Source organism: Panthera uncia, assembly GCF_023721935.1.
Source record: "Panthera uncia isolate 11264 chromosome C1 unlocalized genomic scaffold, Puncia_PCG_1.0 HiC_scaffold_3, whole genome shotgun sequence".
In the NCBI taxonomy this organism is placed as follows: domain Eukaryota; kingdom Metazoa; phylum Chordata; class Mammalia; order Carnivora; family Felidae; genus Panthera; species Panthera uncia.
In genome coordinates, this window is record NW_026057584.1 from 9,351,913 (window position 1) to 9,375,576 (window position 23,664).

Sequence of the window (23,664 nt, forward strand, 5' to 3'; positions counted from 1 at the left end):
GAGTAAATTTTGGCCAGTTAGATAGAAGAAAAAGTATTTTGTGTAACTTCTAAAAAGTGTCTGTAGAAGGAGGGTATAGGGGTGCCTGGGTGGCTCAGTTGGTTGTACTTCCAATTTTGGCACGGGTCATGATCTCACGGTTCATGGGTTCGAGCCCTGCGTCAGGCTCTGCGCTGACGGCTCAAACCTGGAGGCTGTTTCAGATTCTGTGTCTCCATCTCTCTCTGCCCCTCCCCTGCTCACTCTCTCTCTCTCTCTCTCTCAAAAACAAATAAACATTGAAATTTATTTATTTTTTTTTTAAAAAGGAGAATATAGACCTTCCTTTGCCCCTTACTCCTTCCTGTTGGCTGGAGTATGAACATGATGACAGGAACAGTAACAGCCATTTTGGGCCATGAGGTAGCATAATAAGCATATCAGAGTAGAACAGAATGAACCTGTTGTTTGCAGAGCTGTGATATAAGACTGCATTGTCTACCTCCAGATTTCTTTTACATCAGAAAAAAATCTCAAACTTTACAAAATCACTGTTATTTGGTTTCTGCTTTGTTACTACATGCAGCGAAGCCTACCCCTAATGAATAGAAGAGGAACGGCCAAACTTCTCTTCCTATCAACCATGGACTATTTCTCCATTTCTAAAAACAAGTGCGTTCTCAAAAGCTGCCTGACTACTGAAACACAGTAGGGCATGCCGCCAAAAATGTTGATCTGGGTTTAGAATTAAAGATATAAAACGATTTCCGTGAGGCCAGTTCAACGCACACAGCAACGAAGTTTGCAAGCCAGATGAATAGCTTTGACTTACTCCTATCGCTTCCAGAATCAAACCAAGACACCAATTTTAGGTTGCGTAAAAGGCAAGTCCTCAAGCCTGGCTGATGGTCCGCTAGGGCTAGAGTCATTGATTCCAAGTGGCTGAGTTCCAGATTAAACTGGCTCTCTGTCGTTCATAATGTGACCACACCACAGCTGACAGCACATCCAGTGGTATAATCCGCTTTGCAGCTCTCTGTTCCAGAGCCCATAGATCAGGGGGTTAAGACACTGTGCAAATGCAAAGACTCCAAAAAGTACCAGGTTTAAAGCAAAGAAAAACACCCCACACATCTTTCCCAAACCTATGAATATCAGGATTGGTATTACATGCAAACTCATCTGCACTAAATGAATAAGGACTGTTTTTTTTGCTTTGATATTTGATCTGTTAAAATGGCCAGCCCGTTTGCCTTCTCGGTAGATCAGAAAGTAACTTATAAGAATGATGGACAGAAGAAAGAAAAGGAAAACCATGCCAACGGCTCTGGCAGGAGGGCCGTTCAAGATCACAGGGCACAGGGGTTCAGATTTAAAAACGGCAACTCGAGGGGGGTTAGCGCTTTCTATGAGGAATAAGCAAACATTCTTGAATATGATGATTACCCAAGACCCAGCCAAGATCCTGTACTTAACCGAATCTACCAAGGACAGAGATTTCAAAGGCCAGCAAATAGCCAGGTAAGTGTTGACCGCCATCAAGGCCAGCGTAAAGAGGATCCCTTCTCCAACACTTAGCTGGACCCCAAATACCACCCAGCATACCAGCACGGGGCTGTTGGCCAGCAGAGCCCGCATCCCTTGGAAAACCACCCCGAGGCCACAGTAGGAGGAGATGCATAGCAGATGGTGGCACAGGAGGATGTGTCGGACCTCTTTCCTCAGCTTCGAATTCTGTAACACTATTGTGATGATGACGACGGTGACGAATGTGGCAAAGAAGAAGGCCACCACATACACAGAGGCCTTCACTGTTGCTTCCAGCCTCAGCCAATCCGATATGTTGCAGTGGTCAGAAGACAAGTTCATGATCTTCAGGGCAACTTGGCTCCTGAGGGATTAAAGCACCAGAAAGAGTGAATCACGAAGCATCTTGGGTGGTTTTCCAACTCTGTGACCTTGTAAATCTCAAGGAACACATTGCATGTTTTTTGGTATAGAGGATGAAAATTTTAGATGTATGGACATGAACCAAAGAAACTAGAGAAATCAGGGGTGCCTGGGTGGCTCAGTTGGTTGAGCATCCTACTTCGGCTCGGGTCATGACCTTATGGCCTGTGAGTTCGAGCCCCGCATCTGTGCTGACAGCTCGGAGCCTGGAGCCTGCTTCGGATTCTGTGTCTTTCCCTCGCTCTCTGCCCCTCTCTCACTCATCCTCTGTCTCTCTCTGTCTCAGAAATAAATAAACATTTTTAAAAATTAAAAAAAAAAGAAACTAGAGAAATCATTTGGGGGTCTTCTCTTTATTTCAGGAGAGGGGCACATACTCAAACCATCCAAAAGGAAGGTCTGAAAGGTGGACTCTCAGTACTCAGCAAATTGCTCAAAATCAGGTCAAGGTTCCACCCTCTGTGCATCCTTTTCCATCTTTGATTGTGAGAACTTTTTCAACTTGGAGCCACAAAGCACAACAGTGTAAAACTCAGTTGATTGATCACCAAGCACTAGTTAACAGCATGTGCAAAGATCTGGGGAATGGATTAGGGCAAGAGCTGTAAAGGATGTGAGGAAGCTATTGACTCAGAGGCTGGAATTCATTTGGGTCCATAAGACATGACAAAGATATTAACAAAAATGATAGCAATCATCGGTGACATTTACCCAGTACTTTCTAGGGATCAAAACTGTTTTTAGAGCATATTGTTCTAACCCTGGGGTATGGTTTATGTTTCACCGAGTGGTTTTATTATGCACTTTTTTGCAAATGGGGAAATAGACTTAAGGAGGCTAAGTAACCTACTCAGGGCCATATAGTTATTGGGGAGAGGGGCCACGATTTGAATTTCAGAGTACAACGCCAGCACCCATTCTCTCAACCACTACAAGGAAGTTCATGTCAAATGCAAGGTCACTTTTAAAAAAAGGGGGGGCTGGGGGAGAAGGGCGCCTGGGTGGCTCAGTGGGTTAAATGTCAGACTCTTGATTTTAGCTCAGGTCCTGATCTCGTGGTGAGATCAAGCCCCACATCAGGCTCTGCATTGACAGCACAGAGCCTGCTTGGGATTCTCTCTCTCCCTCTCTCTCTACCCCTCCCCCAGTTGCCTGCGTTCTCTCTCTCTCTCTCTCTCTCTCTCTCTCTCTCTCTCTCCTCTCTCTCTCAAAATAAATAAATAAACTTCAAAAGAAATCCAACGTCGAATGCATGTTCCGAGTTCTTCTCGGGTCAATGTCGTGTGACCAACCCAACTGGACCCCGTTTGTAGAAATACCATTTCTGTGGTTCAGCTGGAAGACCATCCATCCTAGAAGGTGCTGGGACCTTAGGATTACTGAGGAACTGTGGCCACTGAAATGATAAGATGTGTGTAATAGCCTCATGGAATCTTCTCAAGCCTGCACAGCAATGAACAGCGCACTGTGCCACAGCCTGGGGAACCCCGGAATTTCTGGATCTCTGTCTCTGAAAGTCTATGGCAGAGATGCCAACTGTTGCCTCCCCGCTACTAGCTTTCCTTACTTCCCCACCACCTCAGTGTTGTGTGGAACTAGGGGTAGCTATCTGACGCAGGGAGAATTATTCCGGAGACGGTGCTGAATCCACTGGTGTCTGCCTCTTAAACATCCAACTGCAAAGTTCTCACAGAGAATGTGGCCCAAGTATGATGTCATGTCATTGGCCTGCCAGTAATGGTGGAATGTGGGTGAGTGAAGAAAGTGACAGCGAAGGGCAAGAGGAGAGCAGAGGGAACGACAAGGTCCCCGAGAGTCTACAAAGGCCCTCGCAAGACAAAGAGAACAGCATGGGCTCCTGAATTTCTTTTCTTTAAATGTTTATTTATTGTTGCGAGAGAAAGTGGGGGAGGGGAAGAGAGAGAGGAAGACTGACGATGCAAAGAAGGCTCCAAGCTCTGAGCTGACAGCAGAGAGCCCGACGTGGGGCTTGAACTCCAAGCAACGAGATCATGACCTGAGCCAAAGTTGGACGTTTAACTGACTAAGCCACCCTGGTGCCTCTGGGTTCCTGAATTTCTGATTCCATTGAGGTTGCTCTGCATTTTCTGTCCTTGGGTCCTAAAAATATAACACACCGCTCTATTATTTGAGCTAGCTTAAATGGGTTTCCATTCCCTTATATAAGCCCCTCGCGTGGTAAGTATATAAAGTGGACTTTAAAGAGGCACAGTATATTACATTGATTTCCTAAAGGGCGTGTCACCGTGGAGACAGCTACCGCAAGCTGCTGAGAATCTAAGATGCCACAGCTCCTTATGCAATCCCTGCCAAAGGCACCGTTTTCCCTCGCATATTGCGTTGTCACCCTTTGTGGAGAATTTCCCCTGCTGGGATGGATTTTTGTGCCATTGTCATGCGGCCAAACTCCAGGCATTTATTTCTCTACTCCCCGGCTCTCCAGAGGGGAATAGAAATTGTAATGGTCAGGGGAGCCTGAGTGGCTCAGTCGGTTGAGCACTGGACTTCGGCTCAGGTCATGATCTCGCAGTTTGTGAGTTCAAGCCCCACATCGGGCTCTGTGTTGACAGCTCAGAGCCCGGGGCCTGCTTCAGATTCTGTGTGTGTGTCCCTCTCTGGTTCTCCCCCGTTCATGCTTGCACTCTCTCTCTCAAAAATAAATAAACATTAAAAGAAATGTCTTAATACAAAGAAATTGAAATGGTCATTGTCATTGTCAAACTCATCATCAAGCTTTCTTTTAGCTACAGCTTTTTCGGTCAAAATCTTACTCCAGAACCCTTCAACGATCGATAGAAAAACGCATATCTGCCCGCATTAAATGCCTCCTCATGGCTCTCTCCCAGAGGACATTCTTGTAACTGTCCTCAGGACACCACCACGGACACCGAGGGCTCCAGTGGAGATGGGGCAAAGTTAGGGGTTTATTATAGCTGCAGCTACAGTCATTCAGGTGGAAAAAAGGAGGTTGTAAAATTTTTTTTCCAAAGGAAGTACAATGAGAGTCACTCAGGCTCTGTGTAGGGTTTCAAGTCTTAGAACACAGCCAGGCCAAGCCCCGCCCGTTGCTATTGGGGAGGAGCTATCAGATGAACTAGACAGGTGTGCAGGGGCCGCCAGGCGGAATCACAAGGACTGGGCTTTAAACCTAGGTCTGCTGCCAATGAGGAGTGGGATTTTGGACACTAAAGTCACTTCCCTTCTCTGGTCCTTCGTTCCTGACATCACAGCCACATAGGATTGCAAACTCCACATCCTTTCTCTCTCTGTCCACAAGGTCATCTTCACTCATATCCACAGCAGCCAGCTCTTATCTGGGACTTTTCCTTATTTTTGAGACAAGATTGGCCCTGTCCTCGATGCAGAATGTCCTCATCTGATTCCCCATGGCTGAGCCTTGAATAGAATCACCAGCTCTCTAGGACAGGTCTAGACCCCTCCCAGGATCTAAAACCCAGCCTCCGAGTCCCAGTATTAGGGGGGTCACTCCTGCCAGGCTCTTCTATGGTCCACCTGGGCCTCCCACCAATGCCCACTCCTGGGCTCATTGTTACCTGGTTTGACCTACCTAATGCGCTATAACTCGCCCCCCTTTATTCAATCTTGCTCTCACCCCTCATTCTGCCCAGAATCCTCGTCTTCTCTGTAGCTTCCCTGTTGGATTCCTCATTTCTGCTCACCAGGACTACCTTGCACCTGCATTGCCCCCCATCGGCCCCTGCACACCTGTCTAGTTCATCTGATAGCACCTCCCCAATAGCAACGGGCGGGGCTTGGCCTGGCTGTGTTCTAAGACTTGAAACCCTACACAGAGCCTGAGTGACTCTCATTGTACTTCCTTTGGAAAAAAAATTTTACAACCTCCTTTTTTCCACCTGAATGACTGTAGCTGCAGCTATAATAAACCCCTCTCCCTCCCAATCTGATACGGTTTCAGGGAACTATTTACTATTGAGAGCAAGCAAGAACTAGTCTCTGTAGTTTTCTAATACGTTTAACACTCTGATCAACACGGCACGATGTCACATGATTGTACTCCACAATCTTCCTTGTGCGTCGAAACATACAATGAATATCCAATACAATGGAAAACAGTGAGGTTACAGGTGGTAAAACACAGGCGCTGACATACAGAAGCTTCTCACCCAGGGGAAGAGGCAGAATACAATATAACTGGGTAGTCATAACCAGAAACATCATGTGTCGTTTCACTCATTTGCCAACTGAGGAAGAAGGTTGGGTGTCTCTTGTGGGGGTGGGGGTTGGGGGGAGCAGGGGGACGTTGTTCAGAATGGAAGGGGTCACAGAGGCAGTGAGAGAAAGCTCGTTGGAAGAGGTGAGACTTGAATCCAGCCTTTCCAGGTTGAAAACTAGAGCAAAGCAGGGGCAAAGGTGGATAGAGACGAGAAGAAGTGCAGATTGTAGCCAACAGAAAGCAGCAAAAGCCAAGGTGGGAACCATGAGCAGATTGAATTTGGTGGAGTGGAGGCTTATTCAGAGGACAAAGTCCAGGACCACTTTTCAAGGGCCTCGATACCTTTCCGAAGGTTAAACTTCACTTCGTAGGCAATGAGGAGACTTGCATGATCAGAATTAGAAGTAGCACATGCCACAGGTTAAGAGGCAACATGGGATGCCCACCCTTGCTTGCGTAGTGGTGTCTTATAGGAGCTCTGACGAGCAGGAGCCCGGCAAAGGACAAATGTGCACAGTGAAGACGCTGCTATGACAGCAGGTGGCTTAAAACTCTTTTTATAGACAGGAACGTTGCAAATCTGCAAAATCAACGAGGGCAAGTTTTATTGCCTTTAATTTATTTATGAGAGCTCAGAAAGATGAGTAATTTATTCAGGATCATGCAGCCAGACAGACGCTCCCAGTCTCCAAGTTCATATTCCGTCGCAGAGGTATATTTGCATATCAAGAGCTCATGGCAACAAAACCCATGTAATAAATCCTCATCTATACGCACCACCTCCACTTATGGATAATTCCTAGAGCGTTTTTCTTCCGAAATCGTAAAATGGGAATACCTGTTTTCTTCTGGCCCCAAATGTTCCTTTGGCTTCAGCTCTGAAAGACAACCCTGGAGGCTAACAAATTTCAGCAGAGAGTTACATTCTGGCCACAACTGCCCCGCAAAAAACGGGCACCACCACTCCCTGCGAAAATCCTGTGGGAAGCAGACGTGTGGGAAGGGCTGCGTGGGCACCTAAGAACGTCAGGGAAGCAACTGGTCTCATCCTAAGAACGCTGCTCGGGGCAACCCCCTGAGGACGACGTGCTGCCCGTGAGAGACGGAATATATCAACGGATAAGGCCATATTTAAAAATTAAACTCTGATCCACAACCTGCAACCACCTGCCAGGAACCCAAGCCGTCCTCCACAGTCACCAGCCCAGGGGGGCAACCTGCTGTCTCTTGTGACAGTCCAGCCAGCCAATCAACAGCCTCTGTAACAACTGGCCCCAAATGGCCAGGACTCGATTAATCACGGACAGCATCCCTGATTTTTGTCCCTGCTTCCAACTTAGGACCAACCAGAGAGAGCCACGTACGTCCTCCCGAACAGTCACATAGACACCCACAGCTAAGGAACGGGTAACGACACAAACTGAACAGTGGCTAATTCGCGCTGATGACTCACTACGAGACGGCTCTGGTGAGAGATGCCTCCTTCCATCAGCACACCAGCCCAGGAAGGTGGCACAATTATTATTTGCATTTTTCCGAAGAGAGAGCTGAGAGATAGAGGCAGGAGGGAACTCAGCCAGGGTTAATTAGCTGGTGACAGGGACGCTGGAGCTTGGAGCAGGCAGTCCCCCTGCAGGTGTGATCTCTAAGCCACTGGGCCAGGTGTTCCCCTCCCGCCCGGACCCCGCTCCCCACATCAGGGAAAGACTCCACGTACATAAAAGTTGTGAGGGGCTCCACACACCTCTCAGGGAGTTGCCGGTTAATGGTGAAATCTGGCTTCAAACCCAATTCTCCTGATTTCTGAGATGACATTTTGTTAATGTTGTTTGTTAAGGTTTTTCCTAACAGTACTGGTGCGGGTGGGTTGAATTCTTTTGTAAAAAGAAAAAAAAGGAAAACTTAGCAGGTGTTGTGATCCGAATTGTGTCCCGCTCAAGTTCATATGTCGAAGCCGTAACCTCCAGAACCTCCAGTATCTGCATCTGGAGACTGGGTCTTTAAAGAGGGAATTACGTTAGAATGAGGGCGGGAGGGTGGGCTGTGATTTCATCTGATTGGTGCCCTTGTGTCCTTGTAAGAAAAGGAGATTAGGGGGGCGCCTGGGTGGCGCAGTCGGTTAAGCGTCCGACTTCAGCCAGGTCACAATCTTGCGGTCCGTGAGTTCGAGCCCCGCGTCGGGCTCTGGGCTGATGGCTCGGAGCCTGGAGCCTGTTTCCGATTCTGTGTCTCCCTCTCTCTCTGCCCCTCCCCCGTTCATGCTCTGTCTCTCTCTGTCCCAAAAATAAATAAAAAACGTTGAAAAAAAAATTAAAAAAAAAAAAAAAAAGGAGATTAGGGGACTGGGTGGCTCAGTAGGTTGAGCATCCATCTGACTTCGGTTCAGGTCATGATCTCGAGGTCCGTGGGTTCGAGTCCCACATCGGGCTCACTGCTGTCAGCACAGAGCCTGCTTCGGATCCTCTGTCCCCCTCTCTGTGCCCCTCCCCTACTTGCGCTCTCCCCCAAAATAAATAAATTTAGGAAGAAAAGAAAAGAAAAGAAAAGAAAAGAAAAGAAAGGAAAAGGAGATTAGGAAACCCAGAGAGCCTCCAGATGCGTGTGCACAGAGAAAAGACCATGTAAAGAGGCGTCAAGAGAAGACAGTCATCTGTAATCCAAGGAGAGAGACCTCAGAGAAAATCAACCCTGCCAGCACCTGGATCTTGGACTCCCAGCCTCCAAAACTGTGAGAAATTAAGTTTCTGTTGTTTAAGTCACCCCGTCTGTGGTATTTTGTCTTGGCAGCCCGAATAGACTGATTCCATGGGGCAGAGCAGCTCCCGGCTCCCACCTTATTTCCAGGTAGCTGAGAAGGTCTTCCCACGGGTCTCTCCAGACTCTCCCCACCCCCAGAACCTATGCCCTCTAAGAGGGAGGAGGGCCGTTCCTTCCTGGGCCTCGCGGTCAGTCAGGCAGTGGACGCCAAGGTTAGGGCCAGTATCTGACTTACCACCAGCAGAAAGGACTCATCAGCTGAGAAAAGACTTCAGGAATGATTTCATGTGCTCTGTAGCTGCTGGCAGAAGGCCAATAAGATGAAGTGGATACTTCCAGAATAGCTCTTAGAACCCTCCCCGGATGATCAGAACTTCTCCTCTCCCACGACAGACACGCCCTCCCCACGTTAAACATTTAGTCTTCCCCTTTGCTCTAATTGTGGCCTTACTTCTCTGGTATTTGAAAAACACCACTCCAGTCTGGGAAGCTTTGGTGATCTCCACTGTTATTCTCCTCAAAGCGGGCAGGAAGGAAGGGAGGAGACCGGTGTCTACTGAGCACCAGTCACTCAACGTCGAGGACAAGCACTTAGTAAATATTAGCTATGACTGTTAATCATCTGAGAACAGCTCTGGAGGTGACGTGGGAACTGGATGAAATCACAAAGCCTCTGAAGGTGTATCCTGTGACCTCTGAAGGCAGAGAAATCACACATTTTTCTGAGTGCTTTTCTAGGCAGTTAACTTTTTAACTTTGAACTTGCCTTTTCTTTTTTTTTTTAATTTTTTTTTTCAACGTCTTTTATTTATTTTTGAGACAGAGAGAGACAGAGCATGAACGGGGGAGGGGCAGAGAGAGAGGGAGACACAGAATCGGAAACAGGCTCCAGGCTCCGAGCCATCAGCCCAGAGCCCGACGCGGGGCTTGAACTCACGGACCGCGAGATCGTGACCTGGCTGAAGTCGGACGCTCAACCGACTGCGCCACCCAGGCGCCCCTGAACTTGCCTTTTCATATATAAAGGGAAATTCTCTAGCTTCCCTCCCCAGTTTTGTTCTGACCACAATTTTGATGCACAGATATTCTTTGAAGTACTCACAGGATTCATTAATCCAGAGATCTGCCACCTGGCTTTAATAGAAACTTGGCCTTTTCTAAACTATTTAATGCGTAAAAACACATCTTGCAAAACAACGTGCACACACATGTTTACTTGAGATTTTTGAAACACCAGGCTGCTCACAAACAAGGGTAGGGTGAGAAAAATTCCCCAAAACCTGGAATATAAATAAATATTAAATAATGAAGTATTGAAAAGAAGGTAGCTCATAAGAATGGTGACAAAGCACTTTTCATTTTATAACCTAAATAATAGTAAGTGTGTGATCTAACATTACAGTCACCGTGATAACAAAAAGTACACAATTTAAGGACACATTTCGCTGTCCCATATATATCTGCAGATAGAAATAGACATAGGAGCCATTCTAGGATTTCAGAAAAGGATTGTGCATTACTAACTCTAAGAAGATCACATGTAACGACATTTTCCGTGAATCTTAATATAAACTTAAGTAATGAGTTTATACAAAATTATGGTCCACTGGCTAAAAGCAGAGCCATTCAACTCTGCTTGGAAGGAGCCCTCTGCATTGGCAGGGGACTAACCAAGAACAAAAGTGGCAGTCCCAGCTGACAGACATCTATTCTATCAGTTGGTGAATTCCAGCTATAGGTATCATCCACCTTTCGAAAGGTCGTGTTTCACCGCTTTGCTTTTGAGAAAGATCTACGTCAGTTTCTGTTTTTACTAACTGCAAGAAATAAAGAGGATTTTTGTTTTTACAAAAAAAAAAAAAAAAAAAAGGCAAAAAGCCACCATAGCATCCCGCATGTGTTTTGCAGGGAGCCACGATAGAGGCAGCACGCGTCCCGAGCAGCGAGAGCGGCCCCACCACCTGCTTCCCCGGAACCGTGCTCAGCATCTCGTCTTCAGGCTGCCAGAGTTTTGAGCTGTGTCTATGAGTTTTACCTCGATTTATTTTGTGTATCCATTAGCAAGATGTGTCCTGTGGTATCAGAAAAGTCTATGAGAGGTAATTTGGGGGTTTGGGAACGCTTACAAGTTTCCCATTACAATTAATGGTAATTGCTTCTTCGCTTGATGTCGTTCTGGTTTACGAAAGGTTTCATAGGAACACTGGGCTTTCAAGTAGCAGGGTAAACCCGTCTATGTGGGCCCACCAACACGGATCTAATCGGTGGAGACAGCACAGTAACTAAAACACGCCAGGTGTCCGACACCATGGAGCTTCCGTGGTCCTGAGCCCCTGACGGTAACCAGGCAGGCAGTAAGCAGACGGTATTTTTCTCCCTTCCTCCCTATCTGTCCAGATGCCAAAGGTCAGTATGATGTCTATAAACCACAAAAAGCAAACAGTAATCTGTATGTTGCTAAGCATGTGATTCACTGCTGATACCATTTCCCAGACTCTGAGAGGATTTTGTCTTCGGTCTGTTGGTTTGTCTCTATCGAGTTGGATTTAGTTTTGAAACCCACTGAAGCTATTTTACTGTTGGATTATTGAAATTACTAAGCTATTCAAGAATTAGTTACCTGCGTATCACTTCAACATTATGAAAGCTTACAAATCAACAATAGCTGCCAAGATAGTGAATTTTGTGTTCTGCTGGTAGGCAGGCAATCCTCCACACCACAGCCAATGGGTTTGTTTCGTTGCACAAAGAGTTGGCCCATCCCAAGCGTCAGGACATACCGTTTCTGCCTCAACAGACCACACCTGGCTTTAGCCATAAAGCAGATGTTTTCTTGGTATGATCTCGGCAAAGCTGGAATCAGCAGTTTCCATGAAGCTCTTTGGCTTTCTCTCTCTGACTCAGCATTGGGGATTGCTGTAAACTTTCTGTCAGGTTTAATCCTATTTCCCCCAACTAAGGTCCATTTGTATTATAGCTATTCTTACTAGCCTTTTTTACATGCTATGATTTGTTTCGCTGATGAAAAGAACTCCCTTAGTTTTGAAATCCACATATAATATACATTACTTGTCAAATTCTCTTACCTGTATTAGGTATCTTTGAGTAAAATATATATTATGCTTGATTATATATGTCATACAAAGTCGACTCTCTAGACCTGAAAACTATGATTTAAATAATTGAAAGTAAAACCCGTGGAATGCCTTAACCATGGCCTTCTCTGAAAACTTTTACTTAGCACATAGTTATTAACTTTTGATTTCTCTCGGTTTTCAGAAGCGTATATATTTACAGAGTTTCTTTGGCAGGGATATAAGCCCACGGTCACAGTGAAATCTATTACCATATGAATGGACTTGCATTTTTCCGTATTAAAGTCCACTTATACCAAGTTATTAATGCTCTTGCTTATTTTCACTAGCATTTATATTTGCCTTTTAGGAGTGGCATAGAATTTTGAATCATATTTATAGAGCAAATGGCTATTTCAATATTTATCCTTGTGATAATCTTAAAATATGACCACTATATTGATCTCTTTATTTAATAGACTTATTCCCAAGTAAAGAAACATCATTGTTATCAGTGTTATTTTGCAAACATGATCTGTAATTATATTTTGTATTTTTCAACAGGAATTACATTCTAAGTATTGGTGACAAAGAAAACTATTAATGTCAAAAACCCCAGCTATGTTATCATTCAACCACTTTTGAATGATCAAAAAAATTTATAATTTGAATTTTAAAATTCACACCCATGTCCCATTTTCTCCACTTATGTGTTCACTCACTCATTCATTCATTCAATAAACATGTATTGTGTACCCACCTTGTAACAGGCACTGTGCTAAATGCTGAGCTTGCAGAGAAGAACGAGATATGGTCTTCGTCCTCAAGAGATTTACTTCACGAGTTTGGAAGTAAGAGCAGGTATGCACACTGGTGTAGTGTTTGAGAGAGATGGCAAAAACATAGATCAATTTCACACATTTTGAATTGGAGAAAACTTATGAAAACCCACAAACCTTTGGTTGGACAGATGTGTGTTTTTCTTCTCCTTTTCCCAAGAAGAGGATCTGGGGAAGGTATTCTTTTTCTTGCATGAAAAACCAGGGCAGGAAATGATGAGATGAATCCCGGACGGTAGAGACATGGGGCTAGCAGGAGGAACTCACTGGAAAGAGCAAGAATACCAGAACGTTTAGTAAGGCTGACGGAAGAAGACAGAATAAAGAAGCCCTCTAGAAAACCACAACTGGGCAAAAAAGGCTGGCACTGTGGATAGGAAATGGGGACCAATGATAAAGGCTGACTTGTCAATGATGCACGCAGAAGGCAAACAGCCATGAAATGATCGAATTTAAGGAAAGGTGTGTTTGAGAGGTATAGATAGCTAGGCCTACATACTGGCCAACTTCTGGTTTTGACCCAAATGACTTTCAAAGCCAACAGAATGCAGACATATAATGAAGCTGCCCCCTCAAAGAATAATGACCGGTCACCACAGGGATTCTCAGTGTACAACTGGATGGATCCAGGCGACAAAACAAGGATGCAAGGCCTCCTGGGAGATGAGGGTGGGCTTTAGATAGGAGAGCAACGGCTGATGTACATATCCCAGCAGTGTGTACCCCACAAATGTACATCTGTGTCATTCTGGCCTTTGAGATTTGCTCCCCTACGCCGAGAACCTTCCCAAAGAACTATAAATTTCCTGCCTTCTTTTTCACCACCTCCTTGGCCGCTTAAACCATCCACATCCATGAGCTCAGCCTCCCGCAAACTAACAGCAGATATGGAACCCTTGGCTGTAGCAAAGTCCATGAATCAGGCTTATATCATGAGTCTCTGGTTATCGCCAATTTCACCTAACCTGAGCACCTACCCCGTTTCGGACTTTCAGCCTACCCTGATCTTAAATGTGTGGTTGCCATTTAGTCTATGTTTTGACTTCCTAAATGTGTGGTCTCAAAACATTGAATATTATTTCTGGACGATCCAGGACTGGAGCCGCGTGAGGACATTTGCTCTTCCAGAGTTGTCAGAGTAGTACCATGCAAATCCCCACCTGACCCCAAAGGAAATGTGACCTGGTCAGAAGGCAAGTGCACTAATGAGAGGAAGTGCAGTCTCCAGACAGAGGACCATGGGTGATAAAAGGGATGAGCCAAAAGTGAGTGGGGACCAGTTTGGGGACTTTAGTTTGTGTGAGCAGAGAAGTAAGAATCCATATAACCAAAGAGGGATGCGCTGTCTCTAGATGGTATTAATGCATGCTATTTTAAGACTTAGAGATGGTTTACTTGTGAGGTTAAGGTGCCTCTTTGTACCACGTCAGGAGGTGACTAGTTTGATCCTGGAAATGTAATCTATGGAAACCATTCAGTATATTTGTAGGTTCAACAGAAAGGAATTGAAATAGCAGCTGAAAATAGAAGGATGTTTGTTCCCTTGGAAGCAATGAAAAGCAAAGAGTAAGAAGTTAATAATGCATCACCATTGAAAAAGCAAAGGGGTCCCGAGTAATGCAATATCCTGATCTACTTAATAAGCATATCCCATAAGCTGAGAGATACTCATGAGGTTGCCACAGTGTTATTATTTTATTCTGCTATGTGCTAGAGTACTCTGAAGTATCTATAGTTAGTTAAATGGAAAAATAAGGCAGGATCCCTGCATTTGTGGAGCCCGCAATCTTTTAGAGAAGATAGATGAGCAAGCAAATAGTTTCGATTCTGTAATTTAAGTGCTTAATTCCAAGTGCCATGGAAACCAGACGAGGGAGTCTAATCTTCCTAAAAGAGTCAAGGAAAACTTCTCATGGGACAGTGACTCCAGAAAGTAAGAAACATTCATCCATACAGCTAGCCAGCCTCTTAGTACTCAACAGCCAGTTGAGTACCTTCAACTGTTCTAGATGAGGTGGATGCAAATTTGAAGAAGACAGACAAGGTCCTTCCTTGAGTGACATTTACATTCTGGTGGAGGTTAGATGACATCACTAGGAGAAACACAGAATGGCGCCTTAAGACCCTCTAATATCCACTTTCAGGCCTCATTTCTTCACCCACAGGTATTCTCCTACTGAGACCAGGGTGCCTCGACCGCTCAAACTGGAGCATTTGCATCCTATGGGCTTAGTTCTCATCATGAAACCAAAATGCCAGTGTATTGCTTATCATCAAAATGGGATAATTCCAGAATGGCATGTGCAGATAAAATCAAGTTTCCGAAAATGCAGAGCTGAGGGTCAATGCCAAGCAGAAATAAAAGCGAGAAACGAGATGCCCAGACATGAGAACTCCTCACCTTGCATTACGAGTGGAAGTCTTTTCTGCCAGTGGGAAACTGAGTAGTCTTCTCCAGGAAAAAAGTATGTGGAAGAGTAGCAGGAGTTTCTCCATGAATCCTGGGAAGAACCCCCAATACCCAGCATCTAACAGAAGTGAGTCAAGGGAAGTGCCTCACTTCACATTCTCCCAGGCTCCTGAGCCTTCAGACCCAGAGCCCCTTCCCTGGGACCACAGCCAGTTTCACACCGTGATTCCCAAGAGCTGCAGGCTCTCAGAGGAAGCGGGGACTTTTTGTGCTAGCCACTTCTTGAAAGAACACCCTGCTCCTTCTGTCCAAGAAAGAAATGGGGGAACCTGAGGCCAGTGCTTCCCCTTCTGGAGTTGGGACCCACTTCATGGTGTTTCAAGCTGACAAGTGAAAATGTCTCTAGAGAGAGCTAAAAAGTTTCATCACCCCACCACGAGGGAAAGACTCAAGCCACTGGAACCAATGGTTTTAGGCCAGGCTAGCCTTCAAAAATCTCATGGTACAGCTATAGAAATGACCACAGTTTCATACAGAGGCAAGAGAAAGGCAGTCAGAAGCTTCTCCAAGGCACAGTTGGTGCCGTTCTGAAAATTCAGATTTCCTGTTTGCCAACATGTCTGCTTTAAGTCTCTCAATCTGTTAATTACATCGCAAGTGTTATACACCAACTTTTTCTCATATTTATAGCCTTCGTTTCTTTTTAAACTTTTTCAAGTAATATGTTTGTTGTCAAAAATGTAAAATTAGCAAAAAAAAAAAAAAGAAAAAGTGTAAAATAACAGGCATAAATAAGAAAAATGAAAATCCCCCATAATTCCACTTGAAGATAACTGCCGTTGGTATACATCCTTCCAGGCTGTTTTCTGCACTGAGGGTGAGCTTTTCAACATCCATGCCACTTCACACCATTGTAGAATATCCATGCAGATTTGTTGGGATTTACCCCATGTCTACCTCCTTTATAGAGACTGATTTGGCTAAACTAAATTACAATAATCTTATGCCCTTGCCAACAGTGTTTGTTTTAGGAACCAGTACCCAATCCAGACCTAAGCCAATCAATACAAAGCATTCTTCTGGAAACGCCACACAATCAGGGTGGTCCAGTCAGAAGGAAGCCGAGGGCTCCCGCTAGAGACCTGGGGAGAAACACTCCCTTCTCTGCGGTTGGACAACCGGAAGCTGTTGGAGGCTAGCTTGCCTCCGTGACACAAACCAACTTTCAGCCGAAGCAGGCTCTACAGAAGGCAAAAAAGAGATATAAAAAGAAATTGGGTTTTTAAGGAGCTTTCTGAGCTGCTAAATTCAGCTGACATTAAAATCTTTCTTACTTCTGGAGTTTCTACTTATATGAACAAATAAATTTGCTTGTTGAAGTGAGTTTAAAGTGAATTTTCTATTGCTTATGAGTTGCATCCTAAATGACTCATGTAGATACTTTTATTAAAATGGGGCTGTCTTGTACACACTGTTTATGCTTTCCTGCCTAAAAATACATAATAACCACCTCTCCTTTTTTACGATAAATATACTTTTACAAAATTGTTAATTTCGTCAGAGTAGTCCATTATATGGACAGACATTAAATTACTTCTCCAATTCCTTTTTGAGGGGCATTTTACATTGTTTCTGGATTTTTCTATATTTTGTAAACAATTCTGTGTCGAGTTTTCTAAATATTAGAGAACATACGTTTTCCTTAGGACGCATTTCTACTGTAGGATGTCTGAGTCAAAGTATGTACTTTTTCAAGGGTTTTGATTCATATTGCCAAAAGGCCCTCCCAAAGATTTATTTCAATTATATCCCAAGCAACAGACCACAAGAATGCTCAAAAAGCCTCTCTTCCTCCTCCCAGCCAGGAACTCGATACAAAGTTTCAACACATATAAAGTTTCAACACATATAAAGGAACTCATATATAAAGTTTCAACACATATAAAGTTTCAACACAAGTAGTCCCTATCTATGTGTTAAATGGTGCATACCCTTTGTTGCTTAATTTGCACTTAAAAAATCATATAGCATGCTTATAATGTTTATTTTTCATATATCTATTTGCTTGTTGTATTTCTCTTTTTCTAAATTGCCACTGGCATCCTTTGCCCATTTTTAATTGAGGCACTGACTTCTTACAGATTTGCAACAGTTGTTAATATGTAAGATTATTACGCACCTGGCACCTGCATATTATACATGTTGCGAATCATTTTCACGGCACGCCGCCACGTGCCCTTTAATTTGCACACAGTACTTTTCACCGTTCTGAAGTTTTAAATTTTAATTAAGTCGATCAATCTTTTCATTTTACTTTTTTCCTGCCCTTTCTGTGTCATTCTCTAACCAGAGAAGTCACAGCAGCAACAAACCAATGCTCGGGACGCCCGAGACTGAGCCGTAGGGAGGCAGCCTGGAGTTGTCTGGACCCTTCCACCCCTGACTACTTCTCCCCGGCCTCCCCTGCAGTGAGATGTGGTTTGTGATTAAATGATAGCCAGTGGGATGAGAGCGGTTACGTGCAACTCCCTGGTTGTGCTCTTTAAAGGGAAATGCCTTCCCCTGGATTTTCACTCCCTCCTTGGGTGGGAGTGAAGAAATGGTGGTAATCTTGTAGATGAGCAAGATACCTGGGGATGACAGCACAAGCCAGAAGGACCCTGTGTCACTGACACTGTGATAAGTCCATACCTCCTAGACTGCTTATAACTGGACTCTTTCATGAGCAAGAAATAAACTTCTCTCCTGTGAGAGCCACTGTTATTTTGGGGCTTTATCATGGATTCAAACCTGTATCCTAACTTAAAGAGTAACGTATGATTCCATTCTACACGCACACACACACACCAGCATAAAAGAAGATAAAGAAAATTATTAATGTTAATTAATTCAGGGAATGGGATTGCAGGAGTTTAGGAGGAAATAATGAACATTTCTTTTTTTTTTTTAATTTTTTTTTTTAATGTTTATTTTTGAGACAGAGAGAGACAGAGCATGAACGGGGGAGGGGCAGAGAGAGAGGGAGACACAGAATCGGAAGCAGGCTCCAGGCTCCGAGCCATCAGCCCAGAGCCCGACGCGGGGCTCGAACTCACGGACCGCGAGATCGTGTCCTGAGCTGAAGTCGGACGCTTAACCGACTGAGCCACCCAGGTGCCCCTGAACATTTCTTTTAATATTGACTTTAGTTTTTTAGTCCAGGTAGCTCTTACTCATGCAGTCATATTATCCAACATGGTGAAACACTTTTTTTTTTTACTAGCCCCTTCACTTAAAGTCACAGCCCTAGACTTTACGGGTGGAAGAAAAGTGTGCTGGAGGCAACAGAACAAGCATCACAACAGGTGGAAGAGTGTAATTTTAACAACACTGGCTGTGTCGTCCACGGTGAGTGTGTACTTTATAACTACCATCAACCAGCATTCAATGGCATCAGCGTATTTCTTTTCAGATAAACATTTTTATCTTTTTTTAAAGGTTGCCAGAAAATTATTGCAGGACTCTCTAGTGGATTGTGAGCTATAATATATAATGCGTATCTCAATATGTTTTTCCCATAAAAGGAAAAATATTTAGAATAATTTCAATACACCTAAGGCAAAAGTTCTTCTGTTTTTTTTTTAAAGCCCTTGTAAATTTAAATATTCATTCACCTGTGCCTCTAAATATCCAAATAAGTTATGTTTTTAACATATACTGATATATGTCCCTTTCACTCATAGAAAAAGATCCAGAAGGATGCACAACACATTGACAATAATGGTTATTTTCCAGAAAGGGTATTGGGTTAGCTTGGGGGAAAGGGAAGGCTGGAGGAAAACTTTGGCTTTTTATATTAATCAGGTGTGTATAGTTTGTATCTTTACAATGAGACTAAATTCATATATTGAATTCGTAAATTTTAAAAAAGCAACATGCAGGAGCCCCTAGGTGGCTCGGTCAGTTAAGCATCTGACTTTGGCTCAGGTCATGATCTCACGGCTTGGGAGTTCGAGCCCCACATCGGGCTCTGTGTTGACAGCTGGGAGCCTGGAGCCTGCTTTGAATTGGGTCTCTCTCTCTCTCTCTCTCTGCCCTTCCCCTACTCACACTCTGTCTCTGTCTTTCAAAAATAAGTAAACATTAAAAAAAATTTTAATACATAAAAATAAAAATAAATAAAAAACAATGTGCACATTTTAAATAAACAGTGGGAACATAAACTAAAAATATTTTTAAGTGGAAAATCTATAGCCTGTGATTTTTCAGGAATGTGTTGCAGCTGATAAGACTGGACATGTTAGATAAGATGATTCCTGCTACACATAACAGAAAACCCCAACTCTTACGGACTTGAGCTGTCATGCAAATCTTTTTCTCCTATAACAAGGAAGGTCGTGTAGGCTCCAAGGTTGATTATTTCCTTGGCTTCGCGCGATCATCAAGGTCTAGGGCCTCTCTGTCTTTTCGATTTGTCATCTTTTGCAAGCTGTTTGCCCTCGTTCTGATTCCCCTCACAGATGACCGCAACAATTCCTGCTGTCATATCTAGACATTACAACATGCAGAGAAAGAAAAGGGCCTCTCTTCCGGAGTCTTCTTAAGACAGAAATATCTTCCCCAGAACTCTTCCTCCGGCCTATTGGCCAGAACTGAGTCACAAGCCCATTCCTGAACCAACCTTGGCAAGAAGAGGGGTACGGTCACTTTGGACTTAGACTAATTGTCAATCATGAGCAATAAACATATAGGAACTGAGCAAAACAATGAGACTTTCCAAACATTATCTCTTCAAAGAGATACGCATAAATCAGAAAACTCAATATTGTTAAATTGTCAGTTCTCTCCAAACTGATCTAGACATTCAATGCAAAACCCTAGGAGGCTTTAAAAAAAAAAAAAAAGAAAGAAATTAACAAGCTGATTCTAAAATTTGTACATAGAAACAAAGGACCTAGAATACATAAAACAACTTGGATAAAGAAGAACAAAGTTGGAGGAATAACACAACCGAATTTTAAGATTTACCATAAGAGCTACAATAACTAAGACACTGTGATATTGGTTATGGAGAGACCTGTACTAATGATAGTGTCTAGAAAAAGATGTCATGGTAAATCAACAGTCAATGGAGAATATTTTCAACAAATAGTGCTAAAACAATTATATTTATTTTTTCATTTATATTTATATATTTTTAAAGATGAACCTTGATGTGTACTTTGAATCATATACAAAATTCAACTTGAATGGATCATAGACCCGAATGTAAAACCAACAACTATACAGCTTTTAGGGAAGAAAAACAAAATAGGAGAAAAATCTTTACAACCTCAGGTCAGGCAAATATTGATTATATAGGACACAAAAAGCTCAAACCGTCAAATAAAAAGTGTATAATTTTTTCCATATTCAAAAAGCGTATTCAATTTTGTCCATATTATATAGGACACAAAAAGCTCAAACCGTCAAATAAAAAGTGTATAATTTTTTCCCACTTTTGGATTCATAACTTAATAATGAAAAGACAGATAACACAGTTTTTTAAAGAGCCCAGTATTTGAATAGACATGTCTCCAAAGAAGACATACAAACTGCCAAGAAGACATGAAAAGATGCTTATCATCACTAGGCATTAGGGAAAGATAGATTGAAGCCACAATGAAATACCACTTCATACCCACTAGGAGAGCTAAAATCAAAAGGAAAGACAAAAACCAGTGCTGGAGATGATGTGGAGAAACTGGAACCCTCGTACACTGTCGGTGGGAATGTAAATGAAGCAGCTACTTTGGAAAACAATTGGCAATGTCTCAAAAGGCAAACATAGAATTACCATATGTCCCACCAATTTCATACCAGCTAGATACCCTCAAAATGAAAACGTACATCCACACTAAAACATGTACACAAATGTTCAGAACAACGTTGTGTATAATAGCCAAAAAGTGAAAACAACCCAAGTGTCCATCAACTGATATGTAGATAAACAAAGTGGGGTTTACCCATAGAGTGGAATATTATTCAACCATGAAAAAGGAGTGATATGTGCTCCAACAGGCATGAATCTCGAATACATTATGTTAAGTAAAAGAAACAAACAAACAAAAAACCCCGCATATTATATGATTCCATTTACATGAAATGTCCAGAACAGGCAAATCTATAGAGACATAAATTAGATGAGTGGCTACCAGGGTCTAGGGGGAGGAGAGAATGGGATGTAACTGCTAATGGTTATGGAGTTTCTTTGCAGGGAGAAGAAAATGATCTGGAATTGGACAGTGTTAGTGGTTGCACAACTTTGGAAAACAGTTTGGCAGTTTCTTCAAAAGTTTCTACGGTTACCATGTGACCCAGCCTTTCTACTCCTACGTATTTACCCAAGAGAAATGACTACATACGTTCATACAAAAACCTGTGCACAAATGTTCATAGCATAATTATGCATAATAGCCAAAAAATAGAAACAATCCAAATGCCCATTAACTGGTGAACAAACAAATCTTGGTATGTTGATACCTAGAATACTATTCAGCAATAGAAAGGAATGGTTAAGCTATACTCACACACACTGACACACACAATATGGGTAAACCCCAGAAGAAACAAAACCCAAAAAGATACCAAATGCATAATTCCATTTACACCATATTCTGGAAAAGCCGAAACTGTAGAGACAGAAATCAGATCGATGGTTGCCAAGAGTTAGGGATGGAGAAAGGGATGACTACAGAGAGGCAGAAGGGAAGTTTTTTGTTTTGATGGAATTGTTCTAAGTCTTGAATGATACAACGGCAAACATTTGTTAAAATTCAAAGAACTGTGGGGCGCCTGGGTGGCTCAGTTGGTTGAGCGGCCAACTTCGGCTCAGGTCATGATCTCATGGTCCGTGAGTTCGAGCCCCGCGTCGGGCTCTGTGCTGACAGCTCAGAGCCTGGAGCCTGTTTCAGATTCTGTGTCTCCCTCTCTCTGACCCTCCCCCGTTCATGCTCTGTTTCTCTCTGTCTCAAAAATAAATAAACGTTAAAAAAAAAAGAGAATAAATAAAAAAAAAAACTCAAAGAACTGTAGGATTCAAAGGGTGATTTTTTTTTTGCTGTATGTAAATTATACCCCAATAAATCCAATTAAAAAAAGTAAACTACATTACCTTCATCCACCTCCTCTCTCCAAAACAAAAACAAAAACAAAAAACTATATTGAAACTTGAATAGACAAGTTTAAATTTAAATTTAAATTTAAATTTATTTAAATGTCAGAGATTCTTGTAAAGAGGAAGAAAAGCCAAGTGCATTTACTTCCTCAAAAGCATGTATCCTCCATTTTCCAAAACACAGTTAAACACCTGTGAATACCCACACGTCGCCAGCTTCGTAAAAACTTTTAGCAATCGACTACTTACTTTTCTGAGAAAGAAATCAGCTTGGCCAAGACTGTCTGTCCCTGTTTCTCCAACCTGGTCACACTTGTTTTCAGCTGGCAGCCGGCTGCTGGTTAGGAGGATGTTTCGTTTCGAGCGTTTTCACTTCCTCCAGAAGGAGGTTACTGTGGGCAACAGTGGATAAAATTGAGAGTGATAAAATTGGATCCAATCTGCTCACATGAGAGGTGTGGCGGGTAGAACCCATGCTCTGCCCACGTCCCCTCGGATCTCTTTTCCATTTCCCCTAGTTGTATGCTTTCCCTCCCAGAAGTCAGCATCCGCTTCTCTCTGTTGGAGGACCACCCTCAGGCCGTGCAGATCCACCCCCCTGCTGCATTTGGTAAACCAGTAATCCTGGGAAGAATTCACCCTCATGGCAGCAGTCCCTAACTAGTGACTTTGGCGGATAGTCTATCTAAGCTCCTTTGTACCCGATGAAGACAAGTCCAAGGTATATTTTATACCACTGCTTCTCATACTTTTACGCTGGTATGAAGTGGCTGGGAATTGAGTTCAAATGTAGGTTCTGAGAGGCGCCTGGGTGGCTCAGTCGGTTAAGCATCTGACTTCAACTCAGATCATGATCTCATGGTTCACGAGTTCGAGCCCCGCATCAGGCTCTGTGCTGACAGCTCGGAGCCTGGAGCCTGCTTCGGATTCTGTGTCTCCCTCTCTCTCTGCCCCTCTCCCGCTCACACTCTGTCTCGCTCTCTGTCCCTCAAAAATAAATATTAAATTTTTTTAAAAAAAAAGATTCTCTCTCTCTCTCTCTCCCTCTACCACTCGTGTGCACCCTCTCTGTCTCAAAACAAAACACAAAAACAAACAAACAAAATAAATGTAGGTTCTGATGGAGGAGGTCTTTGAGGCTCCAGTTCCAACAAGCTCCCGGGTGATGAACAGCTTCCACCCACAGATCACTTTAAGCAGCGAGGGTCTCCTGTCAGAGCTCCCTATAGAATCTAGCCAAAACCAATAGGCATCTACACTTTTTTTGGTGTATGACAGCAAGAGGAAATACCCCAGGGACAAAA

At 43.4% G+C, this 23,664-nt stretch overlaps 1 protein-coding gene across 3 annotated transcripts; it reads right to left on the reverse strand.

Moving 5' to 3' along the window:
• Positions 1 to 490: 490 nt before the first annotated feature.
• Positions 491 to 22,882, reverse strand: LOC125911106 (probable G-protein coupled receptor 148). 3 transcript variants are annotated; one of them, XM_049614766.1, is made up of 4 exons: positions 22,610 to 22,882; positions 12,933 to 13,081; positions 12,737 to 12,846; positions 491 to 1,870 (listed from the first exon to the last, which is right to left on the reverse strand). In XM_049614766.1, exon 4 carries the CDS (start codon positions 1,846 to 1,848, stop codon positions 934 to 936), a length of 915 nt encoding a protein of 304 aa, XP_049470723.1. In that variant the 5' UTR covers positions 1,849 to 1,870; positions 12,737 to 12,846; positions 12,933 to 13,081; positions 22,610 to 22,882; the 3' UTR covers positions 491 to 933. The 3 variants fall into 3 exon arrangements, 2 of the variants coding, with proteins under 2 accessions (XP_049470723.1, XP_049470724.1); XM_049614767.1 differs by lacking the exon at positions 22,610 to 22,882 and adding an exon at positions 15,217 to 16,538; XR_007454254.1 differs by lacking the exon at positions 491 to 1,870 and adding an exon at positions 2,693 to 4,050.
• Positions 22,883 to 23,664: the final 782 nt, after the last annotated feature.